The sequence below is a fragment of the Saccoglossus kowalevskii genome, chromosome 11 (genome assembly GCF_978046115.1).
Source record: "Saccoglossus kowalevskii chromosome 11, keSacKowa6.1, whole genome shotgun sequence".
Lineage (NCBI taxonomy): Eukaryota > Metazoa > Hemichordata > Enteropneusta > Harrimaniidae > Saccoglossus > Saccoglossus kowalevskii.
This window is the reverse complement of record NC_140651.1, coordinates 29,354,683-29,373,092: the sequence shown is the minus strand read 5'-3', so window position 1 is coordinate 29,373,092 and position 18,410 is coordinate 29,354,683. Positions and strand designations below refer to the sequence as shown.

At 33.8% G+C, this 18,410-nt stretch overlaps 4 protein-coding genes and 1 long non-coding RNA gene across 5 annotated transcripts; 2 read left to right on the top strand and 3 right to left on the bottom strand.

The window, feature by feature from the left end:
- Window positions 1-189: 189 nt before the first annotated feature.
- LOC102808243 (alpha-N-acetylgalactosamine-specific lectin-like) lies at window positions 190-2,154 on the bottom strand. The gene is made up of 5 exons (XM_085505523.1): window positions 2,100-2,154; window positions 1,476-1,562; window positions 834-1,170; window positions 493-569; window positions 190-343 (listed from the first exon to the last, which is right to left on the bottom strand). The coding sequence occupies exons 2-5, from the start codon at window positions 1,537-1,539 to the stop codon at window positions 318-320; spliced, it is 504 nt and encodes a 167-aa protein (XP_085361649.1). The 5' UTR covers window positions 1,540-1,562; window positions 2,100-2,154; the 3' UTR covers window positions 190-317.
- Window positions 2,155-2,957: 803 nt separating this feature from the next.
- LOC102804189 (C-type lectin mosGCTL-1-like) lies at window positions 2,958-4,877 on the top strand. Its single transcript, XM_006823816.3, has 5 exons — window positions 2,958-3,045; window positions 3,179-3,260; window positions 3,533-3,866; window positions 4,263-4,345; window positions 4,731-4,877. The coding sequence occupies exons 2-5, from the start codon at window positions 3,203-3,205 to the stop codon at window positions 4,760-4,762; spliced, it is 507 nt and encodes a 168-aa protein (XP_006823879.2). The 5' UTR covers window positions 2,958-3,045; window positions 3,179-3,202; the 3' UTR covers window positions 4,763-4,877.
- A 3,106-nt stretch (window positions 4,878-7,983) lies between these two features.
- LOC146736617 (alpha-N-acetylgalactosamine-specific lectin-like) lies at window positions 7,984-10,195 on the bottom strand. Its single transcript, XM_085505522.1, has 5 exons — window positions 10,128-10,195; window positions 9,266-9,352; window positions 8,624-8,960; window positions 8,278-8,354; window positions 7,984-8,129 (listed from the first exon to the last, which is right to left on the bottom strand). The coding sequence occupies exons 2-5, from the start codon at window positions 9,327-9,329 to the stop codon at window positions 8,104-8,106; spliced, it is 504 nt and encodes a 167-aa protein (XP_085361648.1). The 5' UTR covers window positions 9,330-9,352; window positions 10,128-10,195; the 3' UTR covers window positions 7,984-8,103.
- A 791-nt stretch (window positions 10,196-10,986) lies between these two features.
- On the top strand, window positions 10,987-12,905 carry LOC102808033 (C-type lectin mosGCTL-1-like). The gene is made up of 5 exons (XM_006823078.3): window positions 10,987-11,074; window positions 11,208-11,289; window positions 11,561-11,894; window positions 12,291-12,373; window positions 12,759-12,905. Exons 2-5 carry the CDS (start codon window positions 11,232-11,234, stop codon window positions 12,788-12,790), a joined length of 507 nt encoding a protein of 168 aa, XP_006823141.2. The 5' UTR covers window positions 10,987-11,074; window positions 11,208-11,231; the 3' UTR covers window positions 12,791-12,905.
- A 3,009-nt stretch (window positions 12,906-15,914) lies between these two features.
- LOC102807948 (uncharacterized) lies at window positions 15,915-16,840 on the bottom strand. The gene is made up of 3 exons (XR_438544.3): window positions 16,533-16,840; window positions 16,216-16,292; window positions 15,915-16,068 (listed from the first exon to the last, which is right to left on the bottom strand). It is a non-coding gene; the product is annotated as an uncharacterized LOC102807948 (long non-coding RNA).
- Between the last annotated feature and the right edge of the window lie 1,570 nt (window positions 16,841-18,410).

The window sequence follows — 18,410 nt, the reverse complement described above, 5'->3', positions numbered from 1 at the left end:
CAGTATTGGCCTCAATACTGGCACTTTCAGAAATCGGTTTTGTGGTTTTGGAGTTTGTGGTATGTGTCATCTACTTCCCACACTGCATGAAAATGATGTCATATATTATAGTTAACGATACCCTAATCAAAATGGAAGATGGAAGATGATGTGGCGATGAGTTTTATAGCGAGTATTAAATAAACACACTTTATGTCTATAGGATGATCTGTTTTATTAGTACAGCATGCAGATACAGAATGATATATTCTAATTAATGTAGACCTATGGTCATCGGGTTGTCACAATACGTTGGTTGTGTAATTGGTGTTGACGATCTAACAAGTATCACAGAAGTTGCAAACTGAAAAAAAAAATGAAAAATTGTACATATAACAACAGCTTATTGCTTAAAATATTGTCTAAAATAGTTCATGTTGACAAGTCTTTTCAGTTACAGATTAAGTTTTAAGTAGATAATTTGTTGTGGTTATTTATATGACGGAAACGTACCTTGTTTTTCACAAATATAACCTTTTGTTCTGATGTCATTACAATACTCATCATCCCATTTGAAGTCCCTGCTTTTTCTGCAAAATGAAATAAAATAAAATAACGTTGGGAAACTATGCACATGCAATTTTTAAAATAATGTTTGTTTTTGCAGCCCAACATGAAAGACGTTTTGGTAGTTGCATAATAACACTAATTATAACGTAAAGTAATTGCGTGGATAATAACATATAAACATACCTAATATAATTCATGGCACTGCATTCATTGATTTATTGGCATATATTAGAGTAACACCTAAACATATACACAAACTTTCAGGTTATCATTTGTAAACTCACCTCAGTTGTGCACAATCTTGGCCCTCAGCTGCGTTACGCTTGGTGTTATTGTTTGGTTCGTCTTTAGCCCAGTTTGTGTAACAAACGGGTCCACCATTGAGCCACACAAATGTATTTTCGGTAGCTCTGTCGTTCAGACCAATCCAAAACCCAGTTTCAACCGAATTGTTAGCACCAGAGTAGTATATATAATCTCTGAGAAGATCGTCTGTGCGTTTATCGGGAATCCTGGCCAATTGTCCATTCTCACTTTCACATCTTTGTATTGCTTCATCCCAAGTAACTGCATCAGTGTAGATTTCATACTCCACGACAACGTGATTTAGAAGCACATGTCCTGAATTGAAGAAAGTATATAATTGTTTCGAACGTTGTTGAATGTGTTAATTACCGTAATCACAATTATTTGAAACTGGTCTGTCATAGGCAGAAAACGACCGGGACGGGATATATAAAGTCAGTCGATGAAACATCTTTGCTGCAATGGGAACAATAATATTATTCAGTAAGGTACTGTGGTTAATGTAGTTGCATTATAGTTGTCCATACAAGACGAACAACTATCATTGTTCTAATGACTATAGGTTGCACACAAACCCAGTAGGTAAATTATACAATAATAATTTCAATTTCTATACATACCATGAACAGAATATAGGCAGGATATCGTGCTGACCAAAATGAGGGTAAAGATAGTACACGTCATGGTGATAAAAGAACTGAGCGACGCTATAAAAATATATGTACAGTCAAATTATGAACATGAAAGAATGTAAAAGACGTGATTAGTAAAGTATGTGTTAAACAAAGAATCACTACATAACATTTAAGATATGCTTTCTCCGCTGTAATATGAATTTAAAATAGATTTAATTTCTAATCCAAACTGTTCTAATTAACTTGACAACAAAACAGGTTTGTCAGTTTAATTTAAGCTAAAGCCAAATAGCGGACTGCCAATACTGTAAATGAAGCGACTTCATTTTTTTGGAAATTTCAACACAGTTATTAAACTATTTGTTTAGAGATTTTAATTTGTTTAATGATTTCATTGGCGCCATGTGTAAAATCGGCCTGTTTTTTAAGTAATATACTCCAAGTAAATTGTGCACATAAAGGAATACATGAGCTGATAATTCAGTTACTGGTTTCTTAGGGACAATACTGTGCAGCATCAATGTGATCATATTCATAGTGTTAATATAAATGACAGAAAGAAACAAATATATCACAGGATTCAAACCAAATGAATAGAGATATACTTACGTATGAGTGCTTCTTCTTCCTCTTAGTTCACGCAGTGTGACTTAACGCGAACACATCAGCGTATTTATAAATGTTTAATCGTGCAAACCGCACAACTATTTGCTATCAAAAATCTACTTGTTACAATGATTGAGTATCAGAGAATATGCAAATATTAAAAATATGTTTTTTTTGCAAGAATTCGTGTCAGTTATTGTGTTTAAATAGTCTATTGAAACACATGTTTGTCATTATTGTACATTGAAAGCATATATTCAAAACAAATGAATCATAATTAAGCAGGAAAACGATTTTGCAAAATGAGCATCTCTTTTAAAAGCGTGATAATAATTGTTTGTTAAAGCAAATTTTAGAATTACCAAATATCGTCTTCATCATCTGTGTGTTTCCATAAAGGAATGCCAGGATAATTCGTGGACATTTTTGCAGGCAGATTTCACATACTAATCATTACTATTACATTTTTACACAACTTGCATATTATGTGACATAACATTATTATAACAAGACATCTAAAATATTTTGCCAACATCTCAGTGTAGAATATAAAATTATTTGAACATTGCAATTCGTTACCAAAAACAAAATTCCTGAGATAAAAAGACCTATACAAATGAACTAAACTATAATCGTCATCACGCTTTTTGAGGCAGTATAGACAGGTCATGTTTTCAGAAGTTTTTCTCCCACGAACGTGCACTCACAAGGCCCACTGATAACAAACACGTGTTCATCTCGCGCTTCCAAACGCGCTTTCTAGTATCATCAGTGACACGAACCTATTAGCATAGCCATTTCGTAAAAATTCTGAATTCACGAATAAAAGAATCTCGCCTCAAGTAGATTATAGATGTATTTGTTGTTTTGTACACTGGAAGTTCTATAAATTCGCCTTAGTGTTCATGCTAGGCCACACTGCACTGTCCGACAGAGAAGAAGTCATCAGGTAAGTATAAATCTGACTTGTCACTCTCGAATACTGCATAAACCGTCTACAAATATCGTTATTCAATTCAACACACATTAAACATTCACTTAAATGTTATTTAACTTAGTTATTGAACTTCCCGAACATTTAGATATTTTTCAGTTCTGGTATCAAGATGAAGATTATTAACATTACCCTATTCGTCCTGGTATCATGTGTGTTCTCTACTCATGGTATGTAAGCCTTTATTATACAAGTATACCTTTAATATACCAATGAAAAGTAGTTAATACATATTATTGAAATGTAGCTAAGACATATTTTTGTAATGTAGTTAATACATATTTTTTTAATGTAGTTAATACATATTTTTGAAATGTAAGTAAGACATATTTTTGAAATGTAGCTAAACATATTGTTGTTACTGCAACTAGGTTCTGTTTACTTTACACGTTAACAAAACAATCTAAACACAATTAAAAATACATGTTTTATTCAATTACAGCATACACAATTAGTAACCACGTAGCTGTGGAGTACCATATTGTCGCTGGAAGCTATACTTGGGATGAAGCAATAGCTGAATGTGCTAGTCTTGGAGGAACCTTGGCACGAATTCCCGACAAACGCACAGATGATTTTATCACACAATACATAAGAGACAGTGGCTTAGGTGATCAGGTTGATACTGGATTTTGGATTGGCCTGAACGATAGAAATGAAGAGGACAACTTTAAATGGATTAATGGTGGAGAGGTGTGTTACACAAACTGGGGTGAAGGGGAACCAGATAACAACACTAATAAAAACCCGCAGGGTCAGGACTGTGGTCAACTGAGGTGAGTATGATAGCCATAGATAAAATATTTGGCCATCTTTTATCCATCCCTAAATATAAGATTATTGTAAGAATACCACAGGTATCAACAACAGTTATTTTGATGACAGGAGCGTAATCGATGCGATCCAATACTGCCTGTATATACGGTGTGGTATTCTTATGCCAATCATATTAGTATATATTTTCCTGCTTTCATTACAATGCTACTATGTCCGATATAAACAAATGAAAGTTGTATTCGCCCATATTCGGTTGTACGACCAAATATATGTGTTTGTTATTGTATGTACAACGTATGCACATTATTTACTTTTTATTTCACGATGGCGGTCACATATAGTGTTTACTGTTTATACAGATAGGTAAATTATATTGTAATTTGTTGTCTTTGTAGAAAAACAACAGACTTTAAATGGGATGATGAATATTGCACTGGTGTTGATATCAGAGAGAAGGGTTTCATTTGTGAAGTACAAGGTATGTTAGTGTGTAATAATGCGACACTGATGTTTACACCTTTTACTAACATTTCTATCTTAAGTTACAACATGTATAATGTTGTTTCTACTTTGTTGCATTTTTATTCAATTAAAACGCAATCTTATGTGGGTCATAACAACATGTAAGATTCAACTTGAGAGAAGGGTATTGAGAGAGGTACAGGCAAGTACAAGTATGTGTGCTCATGTGCGGTTTTGATGGCAGGCATGACTAGCACTGTTTTGTATTTATATAATATTAAACATTAAAACTGGCAATTATCGTAGAATTGGCATAATAATACTAATATGACGTCATTGTTCGTATTATGCGTTTTTATTTTTGAAAATGACGTTAAATTTTCGTTGTTGTTTTATTTCAGCTTGCAGCTGTTCTAAATGCCCAGAACCATGAATACAATCGACGCATTGTTGTAGTTCGGTGGCCATGGGGCTACATATTTTTTTGTAGATCTAATTTCTGTATTTGCATGCTAAACTAATACAATAAAGCTGATATAGACGTATAATGTGTGTCTTATTTCATATCTAAGTAGTACACTCATCACAATATATACTACTGTCTTAAAGATGTACACCTGTGTTATCTGATGTAGACTCATCGTCATTATTTACTTCATTAGTATAGCACAAGTGGGTGAAATATTACAGTATAAATTTTTGAAAGGAACCGATATTCACCTGCCGTAATCAATGACTCTAGCGTAAACACACGAAGTATTGTCTATTACGGGACTCAAACAAGAGTTAAATTATTTTACAATGTGTTGCAATAGAACAAGCAATTACACAAAGATGATATCCCAGACATGAAAAATAAATTAAAAACATTCAAAAAGTGAAAAAAAGACACAAAAGTATTTAATTTTACACATGTATTAGGTGAATTATTGTGACTGTGTTTTATATACAAACAAACCCTAGAAGTGACATCGTGTACTATTAATAATGTTTAAGTAAGTGTCAGTCAGCTCAATATACAAATTTAATCATTACCATGTAATAAGCTAGTTCAACTATAGAGGGCGGAGGTCATGACACAATCTTCTAGGATGTATGATGCTATAACCTTCATAAAGAGTTGCGTAAGTAAACGTTGGAGTTTGCTGCAGTGTTTCCGGCAACTTCTCTGCAAGTCATTACGCATCAACGCATTACGTAATTACGGCCAGTTTATCGGCTGAAGTTAAACAAATTATCGATACATTTAATGTATTAGAGACACATTAGAACTAAACTGTGTGCTAGTTATATTAGTCTTCTTCACACATCGTAACAGTAAATTGACAAACAGTAGTGGCAGTTCAGACGAGGGAGCTTGGAGAGGAATCTTAAAATTAAATTTAAAACAATTGGTGTATTGGTGAATGAGTAAAAGTATCGGTAGAACATTAAGATTGATCATAAAAGTTTCCACAAAAATGTTTTGTCTCGTCATTAAAATAGATACGTTTATTGGTTGAATTGTTGGTGGTGTCGCAATATCAAATTGCGTTCAAGGACCAATCAGATTTGTTTATTTCATAAATAAATAAATACAATTTCGTTGCAATCTGCCCTCTATGTTTTATCATTGTCCATGGTGTGTACTTTCGTTTTCATCGTGAGGGTTACGTCTTCGGTAGGTTACCGCCTAAAGTGTTATGGCGCACCAAGCTACAAGAGGCCGGTAACTAGTAATGGTTCCGGCATTCTGATTGGTCCATCAAGTTCTCATTCTTTGTTATCAGGCTTCTTTTTTACTTTGTCATGGATCTTTTGGGATGGTACTTTTCGACAGAAAAACATGGCAACCTCCTATATAAGAGTTGTATTGTTGTTCCCAATAGTTAGTTTTCACTTGTATAGTGCCACCTTACATAAGATTTCCAAGCTATGCATGCTTTCAAGTACGCAGGCAATTACTTGTATTTACAATTTTCATTCACGTCCCATTCTATAATGTTTAGAGCTAGTAACGTTCAAATCAGTTCAATGAATATGCTTTTTGATTGTATACAGTGACTGCTTATTTCTGTTGACTTATCTCAATGTCAATTCTGAGATAATTGTGCTGTTCTGCTTCTTAATTGTAATATGTTAATTTGGTGATGTCATATTATTCAGACACTACTTTTCATACATATACGTCTCTGTATGGGGTACATTACTGCTTGTAGATTGACAAAATATTCAAACTGGCCAACATCTTTTGCTTATTGTTTTTCATATTTTATTTTTCATTGTAATCGTCTGAAGTGAGAGTCACAGGGAAGAGCTTTACAAGAGCTAACCGACATTGACACAGTCGCATAAATTACATACAAATACATAGTTTTTATGAAAAAAAAACATATGAAATACATGGGAAGTATTACAACACGAAATTGGGAAACACTATTCTTGTTCTCATTTATTTATGTTTATTTAAAATGCCCAACAGTTATGCTTTATAACAATCGTAAAAGTAATGCTGGTCGCAGAGTGGGAATATAAAATAACACCATTCACGTGACTGATATTTTCATTTGGAACACCACAGTAACACTTGATACTTTCACTCCCATAGTAATAGAAATCAGTAGATAAAACACTCGAATGGATGATGGTCAATCATATCTACAGCCATAAATTATCATTCTCAACATCATATGTACGTTACGCGGCTCAAATGATTGTATCCATAAGCGGAAGCCAGGTTTTTTTCACACATCTAGCGATTAACTTGTATTTGACTACTTCCAACACGTGTCACCCTTTCTAATATATCACGACGTATTCTATATTTGTAGACATTTTTTGTTCTGAACAAGGCTGTAATGCATATAGTACCTTCGATGAGAAGGTCAGTCTAACTCATAAAGAGAAAAATCTCCGTTATGTGCTTCAATTCGCACTTGCACACAGTGTGAACAGTCTGTGATGACTGTGATAAATTTGAATTGGTAACTGCTGGATATTGTTAAAACTTGGGTAGTCATTGGTGAGCAACATATTGAAAGCATCTTGAGCTGTATGCTGGGAGAGAGAGAAAGACGGAAATCAGTTTTCCGAGTGTTGCAGAAGTGGCAAAGAAAAACCAGACAAAACAAGAAAATCACTGAAAAAATCAAGTCTTTGCCACGTCAACAAATACATTTTCATCTGTAAGTCCACAAGTCTGCTTTAAAAAATTCAGGTGCTTTTGTGGATACACCATAACCTGTATCATTCATACTTTATTCAATTAATTTGGAAAATACCTTGCTTATTTTTTAAGCCAATCTAATTGTGAGTGGTATTTGTTAGGAGTTCATAAGAATTCTGTATGTGCTGTCTTATTGTTCCGTCTTATTATCAGTGTGAGTCAAACAATTTATATTGCTTAAAAGCAACTCACGCAGTTCAGTGGCGAAGATCATATAACTCTTGGCAGACTAAGTAAATGAAAAATTAATTCAGTATTGGCCTCAATACTGGCACTTTCAGAAATCGGTTTTGTGGTTTTGGAGTTTGTGGTATGTGTCATCTACTTCCCACACTGCATAAAAATGATGTCATATATTATAGTTAACGATACCCTAATCAAAATGGAAGATGGAAGATGATGTGGCGATGAGTTTTATAGCGAGTATTAAATAAACACACTTTAATGTCTATAGGATGATCTGTTTTATTAGTACAGCATGCAGATACAGAATGATATATTCTAATTAATGTAGACCTATGGTCATCGGGTTGTCACAATGCGTTGGTTGTGTAATTGGTGTTGACGGTCTAACAAGTATCACAGAAGTTGCAAACTGAAAAAAAAATGAAAAATTGTACATATAACAACAGCTTATTGCTTAAAATATTGTCTAAAATAGTTCATGTTGACAAGTCTTTTCAGTTACAGATTAAGTTTTAAGTAGATAATTTGTTGTGGTTATTTATATGACGGAAACGTACCTTGTTTTTCACAAATATAACCTTTTGTTCTGATGTCATTACAATACTCATCATCCCATTTGAAGTCCCTGCTTTTTCTGCAAAATGAAATAAAACAAAATAAAATAACGTTGGGAAACTATGCACATGCAATTTTTAAAATAATGTTTGTTTTTGCAGCCCAACATGAAAGACGTTTTGGTAGTTGCATAATAACACTAATTATAACGTAAAGTAATTGCGTGGATAATAACATATAAACATACCTAATATAATTCATGGCACTGCATTCATTGATTTATTGGCATATATTAGAGTAACACCTAAACATATACACAAACTTTCAGGTTATCATTTGTAAACTCACCTCAGTTGTGCACAATCTTGGCCCTCAGCTGCGTTACGCTTGGTGTTATTGTTTGGTTCGTCTTTAGCCCAGTTTGTGTAACAAACGGGTCCACCATTGAGCCACACAAATGTATTTTCGGTAGCTCTGTCGTTCAGACCAATCCAAAACCCAGTTTCAACCGAATTGTTAGCCCCAGAGTAGTATATATAATCTCTGAGAAGATCGTCTGTGCGTTTATCGGGAATCCTGGCCAATTGTCCATTCTCACTTTCACATCTTTGTATTGCTTCATCCCAAGTAACTGCATCAGTGTAGATTTCATACTCCACGACAACGTGATTTAGAAGCACATGTCCTGCAATGGAGAAAATATATAATTGTTTCGAACGTTGTTGAATGTGTTATTTACCGTAATCACAATTATTTGAAACTGGTCTGTCATAGGCAGAAAACGACCGGGACGGGATATATAAAGTCAGTCGATGAAACATCTTTGCTGCAATGGGAACAATAATATTATTCAGTAAGGTACTGTGGTTAATGTAGTTGCATTATAGTTGTCCATACAAGACGAAAAACTATCATTGTTCTAATGACTATAGGTTGCACACAAACCCAGTAGGTAAATTATACAATAATAATTTCAATTTCTATACATACCATGAACAGAATATATGCAGGATATCGTGCTGACCAAAATGAGGGTAAAGATTGTACACTTCATGGTGATAAAAGAACTGAGCGGCGCTATAAAAATATATGTACAGTCAAATTATGAACATGAAGGAATGTAAAAGACGTGATTAGTAGAGTATGTGTTAAACAAAGAATCACTACATAACATTTAAGATATGCTTTCTCCGCTGTAATATGAATTTAAAATAGATTTAATGAATTCTAAATGGATATATCAACACGAGGGTTTTATATTTGAAACACAAATGACATGAAACAGAAAAATACAAACACATTTTCATATCATCATTAGCAGGACTCTCCCTCGCTCGAGGCGCGTCACACTGTCTTCTGGACTGACTAACAAGTTTATTGCATTGCAAAATAGAAATGCGTCAAGAACAGAATACATACGGGACGGTATATGTTTCACAGTCTTATGAGTCCGGTTTAATTTCTAATCCAAACTGTTCTAATTAACTTGACAACAAAACAGGTTTGTCAGTTTAATTTAAGCTAAAGCCAAATAGCGGACTGCCAATACTGTAAATGAAGCGACTTCATTTTTTTGGAAATTTCAACACAGTTATGAAACTGTTTGTTTAGAGATTTTAATTTGTTTAATGGTTTCATTGGCGCCATGTGTAAAATCGGCCTGTTTTTTAAGTAATATACTCCAAGTAAATTGTGCATATAAAGGAATACATGAGCTGATAATTCAGTTACTGGTTTCTTAGGGACAATACTGTGCAGCATCAATGTGATCATATTCATAGTGTTAATATAAATGACAGAAAGAAACAAATATATCACAGGATTCAAACCAAATGAATAGAGATATACTTACGTATGAGTGCTTCTTCTTCCTCTTAGTTCACGCAGTGTGACTTAACGCGAACACATCAGCGTATTTATAAATGTTTAATCGTGCAAACCGCACAACTATTTGCTATCAAAAATCTACTTGTTACAATGATTGAGTATCAGAGAATATGCAAATATTAAAAATATGTTTTTTTTTGCAAGAATTCGTGTCAGTTATTGTGTTTAAATAGTCTATTGAAACACATGTTTGTCATTATTGTACATTGAAAGCATATATTCAAAACAAATGAATCATAATTAAGCAGGAAAACGATTTTGCAAAATGAGCATCTCTTTTAAAAGCGTGATAATAATTGTTTGGTAAAGCAAATTTTAGAATTACCAAATATCGTCTTCATCATCTGTGTGTTTCCATAAAGGAATGCCAGGATAATTCGTGGACATTTTTGCAGGCAGATTTCACATACTAATCATTACTGTTACATTTTTACACAACTTGCATATTATGTGACATAACATTATTATAACAAGACATCTAAAATATTTTGCCAACATCTCAGTGTAGAATATAAAATTATTTGAACATTGCAATTCGTTACCAAAAACAAAATTCCTGAGATAAAAAGACCTATACAAATGAACTAAACTATAATCGTCATCACGCTTTTTGAGGCAGTATAGACAGGTCATGTTTTCAGAAGTTTTTCTCCCACGAACGTGCACTCACAAGGCCCACTGATAACAAACACGTGTTCATCTCGCGCTTCCAAACGCGCTTTCTAGTATCATCAGTGACACGAACCTATTAGCATAGCCATTTCGTAAAAATTCTGAATTCACGAATAAAAGAATCTCGCCTCAAGTAGATTATAGATGTATTTGTTGTTTTGTACACTGGAAGTTCTATAAATTCGCCTTAGTGTTCATGCTAGGCCACACTGCACTGTCCGACAGAGAAGAAGTCATCAGGTAAGTATAAATCTGACTTGTCACTCTCGAATACTGCATAAACCGTCTACAAATATCGTTATTCAATTCAACACACATTAAACATTCACTTAAATGTTATTTAACTTAGTTATTGAACTTCCCGAACATTTAGATATTTTTCAGTTCTGGTATCAAGATGAAGATTATTAACATTACCCTATTCGTCCTGGTATCATGTGTGTTCTCTACTCATGGTATGTAAGCCTTTATTATACAAGTATACCTTTAATATACCAATGAAAAGTAGTTAATACATATTATTGAAATGTAGCTAAGACATATTTTTGTAATGTAGTTAATACATATTTTTTAATGTAGTTAATACATATTTTTGAAATGTAAGAAAGACATATTTTTGAAATGTAGCTAAACATATTGTTGTTACTGCAACTAGGTTCTGTTTACTTTACACGTTAACAAAACAATCTAAACACAATTAAAAATACATGTTTTATTCAATTACAGCATACACAATTAGTAACCACGTAGCTGTGGAGTACCATATTGTCGCTGGAAGCTATACTTGGGATGAAGCAATAGCTGAATGTGCTAGTCTTGGAGGAACCTTGGCACGAATTCCCGACAAACGCACAGATGATTTTATCACACAATACATAAGAGACAGTGGCTTAGGTGATCAGGTTGATACTGGATTTTGGATTGGCCTGAACGATAGAAATGAAGAGGACAACTTTAAATGGATTAATGGTGGAGAGGTGTGTTACACAAACTGGGGTGAAGGGGAACCAGATAACAACACTAATAAAAACCCGCAGGGTCAGGACTGTGGTCAACTGAGGTGAGTATGATAGCCATAGACAAAATATTTGGCCATCTTTCATCCATCCCTAAATATAAGATTATTGTAAGAATACCACAGGTATCAACAACAGTTATTTTGATGACAGAAGCGTAATCGATGCGATCCCATACTGCCTGTATATACGGTGTGGTATTCTTATGCCAATCATATTAGTATATATTTTCCTGCTTTCATTACAATGCTACTATGTCCGATATAAACAAATGAAAGTTGTATTCGCCCATATTCGGTTGTACGACCAAATATATGTGTTTGTTATTGTATGTACAACGTATGCACATTATTTACTTTTTATTTCACGATGGCGGTCACATCTAGTGTTTACTGTTTATACAGATAGGTAAATTATATTGTAATTTGTTGTCTTTGTAGAAAAACAACAGACTTTAAATGGGATGATGAATATTGCACTGGTGTTAATATCAGAGAGAAGGGTTTCATTTGTGAAGTACAAGGTATGTTAGTGTGTAATAATGCGACACTGATGTTTACACCTATTACTAACATTTCTATCTTAAGTTACAACATGTATAATGTTGTTTCTACTTTGTTGCATTTTTATTCAATTAAAACGCAATCTTATGTGGGTCATAACTACATGTAAGATTCAACTTGAGAGAAGGGTATTGAGAGAGGTACAAGCAAGTACAAGTATGTGTGCTCATGTGCGGTTTTGAAGGCAGGCATGACTAGCACTGTTTTGTATTTATATAATATTAAACATTAAAACTGGCAATTATCGTAGAATTGGCATAATAATACTAATATGACGTCATTGTTCGTATTATGCGTTTTTATTTTTGAAAATGACGTTAAATTTTCGTTGTTGTTTTATTTCAGCTTGCAGCTGTTCTAAATGCCCAGAACCATGAATACAATCGACGCATTGTTGTAGTTCGGTGGCCATGGGCCTACATATTTTTTTGTAGATCTAATTTCTGTATTTGCATGCTAAACTAATACAATAAAGCTGATATTGACGTATAATGTGTGTCTTATTTCATATCTAAGTAGTACACTCATCACAATATATACTACTGTCTTAAAGATGTACACCTGTGTTATCTGATGTAGACTCATCATCATTATTTACTTCATTAGTATAGCACAAGTGGGTGAAATATTACAGTATAAATTTTTGAAAGGTACCGATATTCACCTGCCGTAATCAATGACCCTATCGTAAACACACGAAGTATTGTCTATTACGGGACTCAAAAAAGAGTTAAATTATTTTACAAGGTGTTGCAATAGAACAAGCAATTACACAAAGATGATATCCCAGACATGACAAATAAATTAAAAACATTCAAAAAGTGAAAAAAAAGACACAAAAGTATTTAATTTTACACATGTATTAGGTGAAGTGATATCGTGTACTATTAATAATGTTTAAGTAAGTGTCAGTCAGCTCAATATACAAATTTAATCATTACCATGTAATAAGCTAGTTCAACTATAGAGGGCGGAGGTCATGACACAATCTTCTAGGATGTATGATGCTATAACCTTCATAAAGAGTTGCGTAAGTAAACGTTGGAGTTTGCTGCAGTGTTTCCGGCAACTTCTCTGCAAGTCATTACGCATCAACGCATTACGTAATTACGGCCAGTTTATCGGCTGAAGTTAAACAAATTATCGATACATTTAATGTATTAGAGACACATTAGAACTAAACTGTGTGTTAGTTATATTAGTCTTCTTCACACATCGTAACAGTAAATTGACAAACAGTAGTGGCAGTTCAGACGAGGGAGCTTGGAGAGGAGTCTTAAAATTAAATTTAAAACAATTGGTGTATTGGTGAATGAGTAAAAGTATCGGTAGAACATTAAGATTGATCATAAAAGTTTCAACAAAAATGTTTTGTCTCGTCATTAAAATAGGTATGTTTATTGGTTGAATTGTTGGTGATGTCGCAATATCAAATTGCGTTCAAGGACCAATCAGATTTGTTTATTTCATAAATAAATAAATACAATTTCGTTGCAATCTGCCCTCTATGTTTTATCATTGTCCATGGTGTGTACTTTCGTTTTCATCGTGAGGGTTACGTCTTCGGTAGGTTACCGCCTAAAGTGTTATGGCGCACCAAGCTACAAGAGGCCGGTAACTAGTAATGGTTCCGGCATTTTGATTGGTCCATCATGTTCTCATTCTTTGTTATCAGGCTTCTTTTTTACTTTGTCATGGATCTTTTGGGATGGTACTTTTCGACAGAAAAACATGGCAACCTCCTATGAAAGAGTTGTATTGTTGTTCCCAATAGTTAGTTTTCACTTGTATAGTGCCACCTTACATAAGATTTCCAAGCTATGCATGCTTTCAAGTACGCAGGCAATTACTTGTATTTACAATTTTCATTCACGTCCCATTCTATAATGTTTAGAGCTAGTAACGTTCAAATCAGTTCAATGAATATGCTTTTTGATTGTATACAGTGACTGCTTATTTCTGTTGACTTATCTCAATGTCAATTCTGAGATAATTGTGCTGTTCTGCTTCTTAATTGTAATATGTTAATTTGGTGATGTCATATTATTCAGACACTACTTTTCATACATATACGTCTCTGTATGGGGTACATTACTGCTCGTAGATTGACAAAATATTCAAACTGGCCAACATCTTTTGCTTATTGTTTTTCATATTTTATTTTTCATTGTAATCGTCTGAAGTGAGAGTCACAGGGAAGAGCTTTACAAGAGCTAACCGACATTGACACAGTCGCGTAAATTACATACAAATACATAGTTTTTATGAAAAAAAAACATATGAAATACATGGGAAGTATTACAACACGAAATTGGGAAACACTATTCTTGTTCTCATTTATTTATGTTTATTTAAAATGCCCAACAGTTATGCTTTATAACAATCGTAAAAGTAATGCTGGTCACAGAGTGGGAATATAAAATAACACCATTCACGTGACTGATATTTTCATTTGGAACAACACAGTAACACTTGATACTTTCACTCCCATAGTAATAGAAATCAGTAGATAAAACACTCGAATGGATGATAGTCAATCACATCTACAGCCATAAATTATCATTCTCAACATCATATGTACGTTACGCGGCTAAAATGATTGTATCCATAAGCGGAAGCCAGGTTTCTTTCACACATCTAGCGATTAACTTGTATTTGACTACTTCCAACACGAGTCACCCTTTCTAATATATATCACGACGTGTTCTATATTTGTAGACATTTTTTGTTCTGAACAAGGCTGTAATGCATATAGTACTAACTCATAAAGGGAAAAATCTCCGTTATGTGCTTCAATTCGCACTTGCACACAGTGTGAACAGTCTGTGATTACTGTGATAAATTTGAATTGGTGACTGCTGGATATTGTTAAAACTTATGTAGTCATCGGTGAGCAAACATGTTGAAAGCATCTTGAACTGTTTGCTGAGAGAGTGGAAGACGGAAATCAGTTTTCCGAGTGTTGCAGAAGTGGCAAAGAAAAACCAGACAAAACAAGAAAATCACTGAAAAAATCAAGTATTTGCCACGTCAACAAATACATTTTCATCTGTAAGTCCACAAGTCTGCTTTAAAAAATTCAGGTGCTTTTGTGGATACACCATAACCTGTATCATTTATACTTTATTCCATTAATTTGGAAAATACCTTGCTTATTTTTTAAGCCAACCTAATTGTGAGTGGTATTTGTCTTATTGTTCCATCTTATTATCAGTGTGAGTCAAACAATTTATATTGCTTAAAAGCAACTCACGCAGTTCAGTGGCGAAGATCATATAACTCTTGGCAGACTAAGTAAATGGAAAATTAATTCAGTATTGGCCTCAATACTGGCACTTTCAGAAATCGGTTTTGTGGTTTTGGAGTTTGTGGTATGTGTCATCTACTTCACACACTGCATGCAAATGATGTCATATATTATAGTTAACGATACCCTAATCAAAATGGAAGATGGAAGATGATGTGGCGATGAGTTTGATAGCGAGTATTAAATAAACACACTTTATGTCTATAGGATGATTTGTTTTATTAGTACAGCATGCAGATACAGAATGATATATCCTAATTAATGTAGACCTATGGTCATCGGGTTGTCACAATACGTTGGTTGTGTAATTGGTGTTGACGATCTAACAAGTATCACAGAAGTTGCAAACTGAAAAAAAAATAAAAATTGTACATATAACAACAGCTTATTGCTTAAAATATTGTCTAAAATAGTTCATGTTGACAAGTCTTTTCAGTTGCAGATTAAGTTTAAAGTAGATAATTTGTTGTGGTTATTTATATGACGGAAACGTACCTTGTTTTTCACAAATATAACCTTTTGTTCTGATGTCATTACAATACTCATCATCGCATTTGAAGTCCCTGCTTTTTCTGCAAAATGAAATGAAATAAAATAAAATAAAATAAAATAACGTTGGGAAACTATCCACATGCAATTTTTAAAATAATGTTTGTTTTTGCAGCCCAACATGAAAGACGTTTTGGTAGTTGCATTATAACACTAATTATAACGTAAAGTAATATAATTCATGGCACTGCATTCATTGATTTATTGGCATATAATAGAGTAACACCTAAACAAAACTTTCAGGTTATCATTTGTAAACTCACCTCAGTTGTGCACAATCTTGGCCCTCAGCTGCGTTACGCTTGGTGTTATTGTTTGGTTCGTCATTAGCCCAGTTTGTTTAACAAACAGGTCCACCATTGAGCCACACAAATGTATTTTCGGTAGCTCTGTCGTTCAGACCAATCCAAAACCCAGTTTCAACCGAATTGTTAGCACCAGAGTAGTATATATAATCTCTGAGAAGATCGTCTGTGCGTTTATCGGGAATCCTGGCCAATTGTCCATTCTCACTTTCACATCTTTGTATTGCTTCATCCCAAGTAACTGCATCAGTGTAGATTTCATACTCCACAACGTGATTTAGAAGCATATGTCCTGCAATGGAGAAAATATATAACACAATCGATGTTGTTGAATATGTTCTTCAATCACAAACATGAGAGTTGGAAAAAACGAACTGGAAAGTCGTTATTTGAATTTAGTCTGTCGAAGACTGTAAACTGAGAACAGACTTCTCACGGTAGAGTGAACCAAGTGAGTATTGGTCACCAAGTCCGGGAGGAGAATAACGCACTGGAGAGGAGCACTTATTGCTCAACCGCTAGGCCTGGAACTGAGTCTAAATACTCACGAGATGTTCCATGACATTGTATATATATCATTATGCAAATAACTAAACTAAACGTCATAGCCTCAAATCATTACATAGACAGATAACGAACAGCGGGATATATAACCCACATAATGAAATATCTGTGTCGCAGTGCGAACAATAACATTATACAGTAAGGTACTATTGTTTGGATAACACTAACGGAGATGCATTATAGTTGTCCATACAACTCGAACAACTATCATTGTTCTGATGACCATAGTTTGCACAGAAATCCAGTACACAAGTAATTATACAATAATAATATCAATTTCTATACATACCATGAACAGAATATGGCCAGGATATCGTGCTGACCAAAACGAGGGTAAAGATAAGATACTTCATGGTGGTACAAGAACTGGGTACAGTCAAATTATAAACATAAAAACATGCGAAACACGTGATTAGTAGAGTGTCTGTTAAACTAAAAATCACTACCTAACATTGATGATGTGCTTTCTCCGCTATAATATGAATTAAAAATAGATTTCATGAATTAAAAATGGATATATGAACACGAGGCTGTCATGTTTGAAACACAAATGGCTTGAAACAGAAAAATACAAATACATTTTCATATCACCATTAGCAGGACTTCTTAATTTAACGCGTTGCAAAATACAAATGCGTCGAAACCAGATTAAATACGAACGCTATATTTTTTACAGTTTTACAGTTTTTACGATTTAATTATCCACTTTTGACATACCTGTCAAACCGTTTTAATTAATTTGATATCAGAAAATATTTTGTCAGTTCACTTATATAAATATTTCAACATTTTTTGCAAGAATTCGTGTCAGTTATTGTGTTTAAATAGTTCATTGAAACACATGTTTGTCATTATTGTCATTGGAAGCATATATTCGTGCATGGACATTTTTTTCAGGCAGATTTCACACACTAATCATTCCAGGTGAACAATGGCATCGAACACGATCTGAAATTACATTTAGAAAGTTGAAAAATATTATTAATGTCGACAAGTTTGAGTATGTTTGTTTGTTTGTTTGTTTGAGTCTTATTTCATATCCAAGTAGTATCAACATCACACAATATTTTGTAGTGTCTTCAAGATTTACACCTGAGTTATCATATGTACATTATCATTACTCATTCAAAATGTTGAGTGAATTATTTTCAAGTAATATAATAGTTTTTACTAACCTGCTACAACCTCTTTGAATCCCACGTGTCCCATTTGCCATCATCCTGGGTGTTTTCTACAATAGTAGATGAACGTGTACAAGACATTGTGTATATG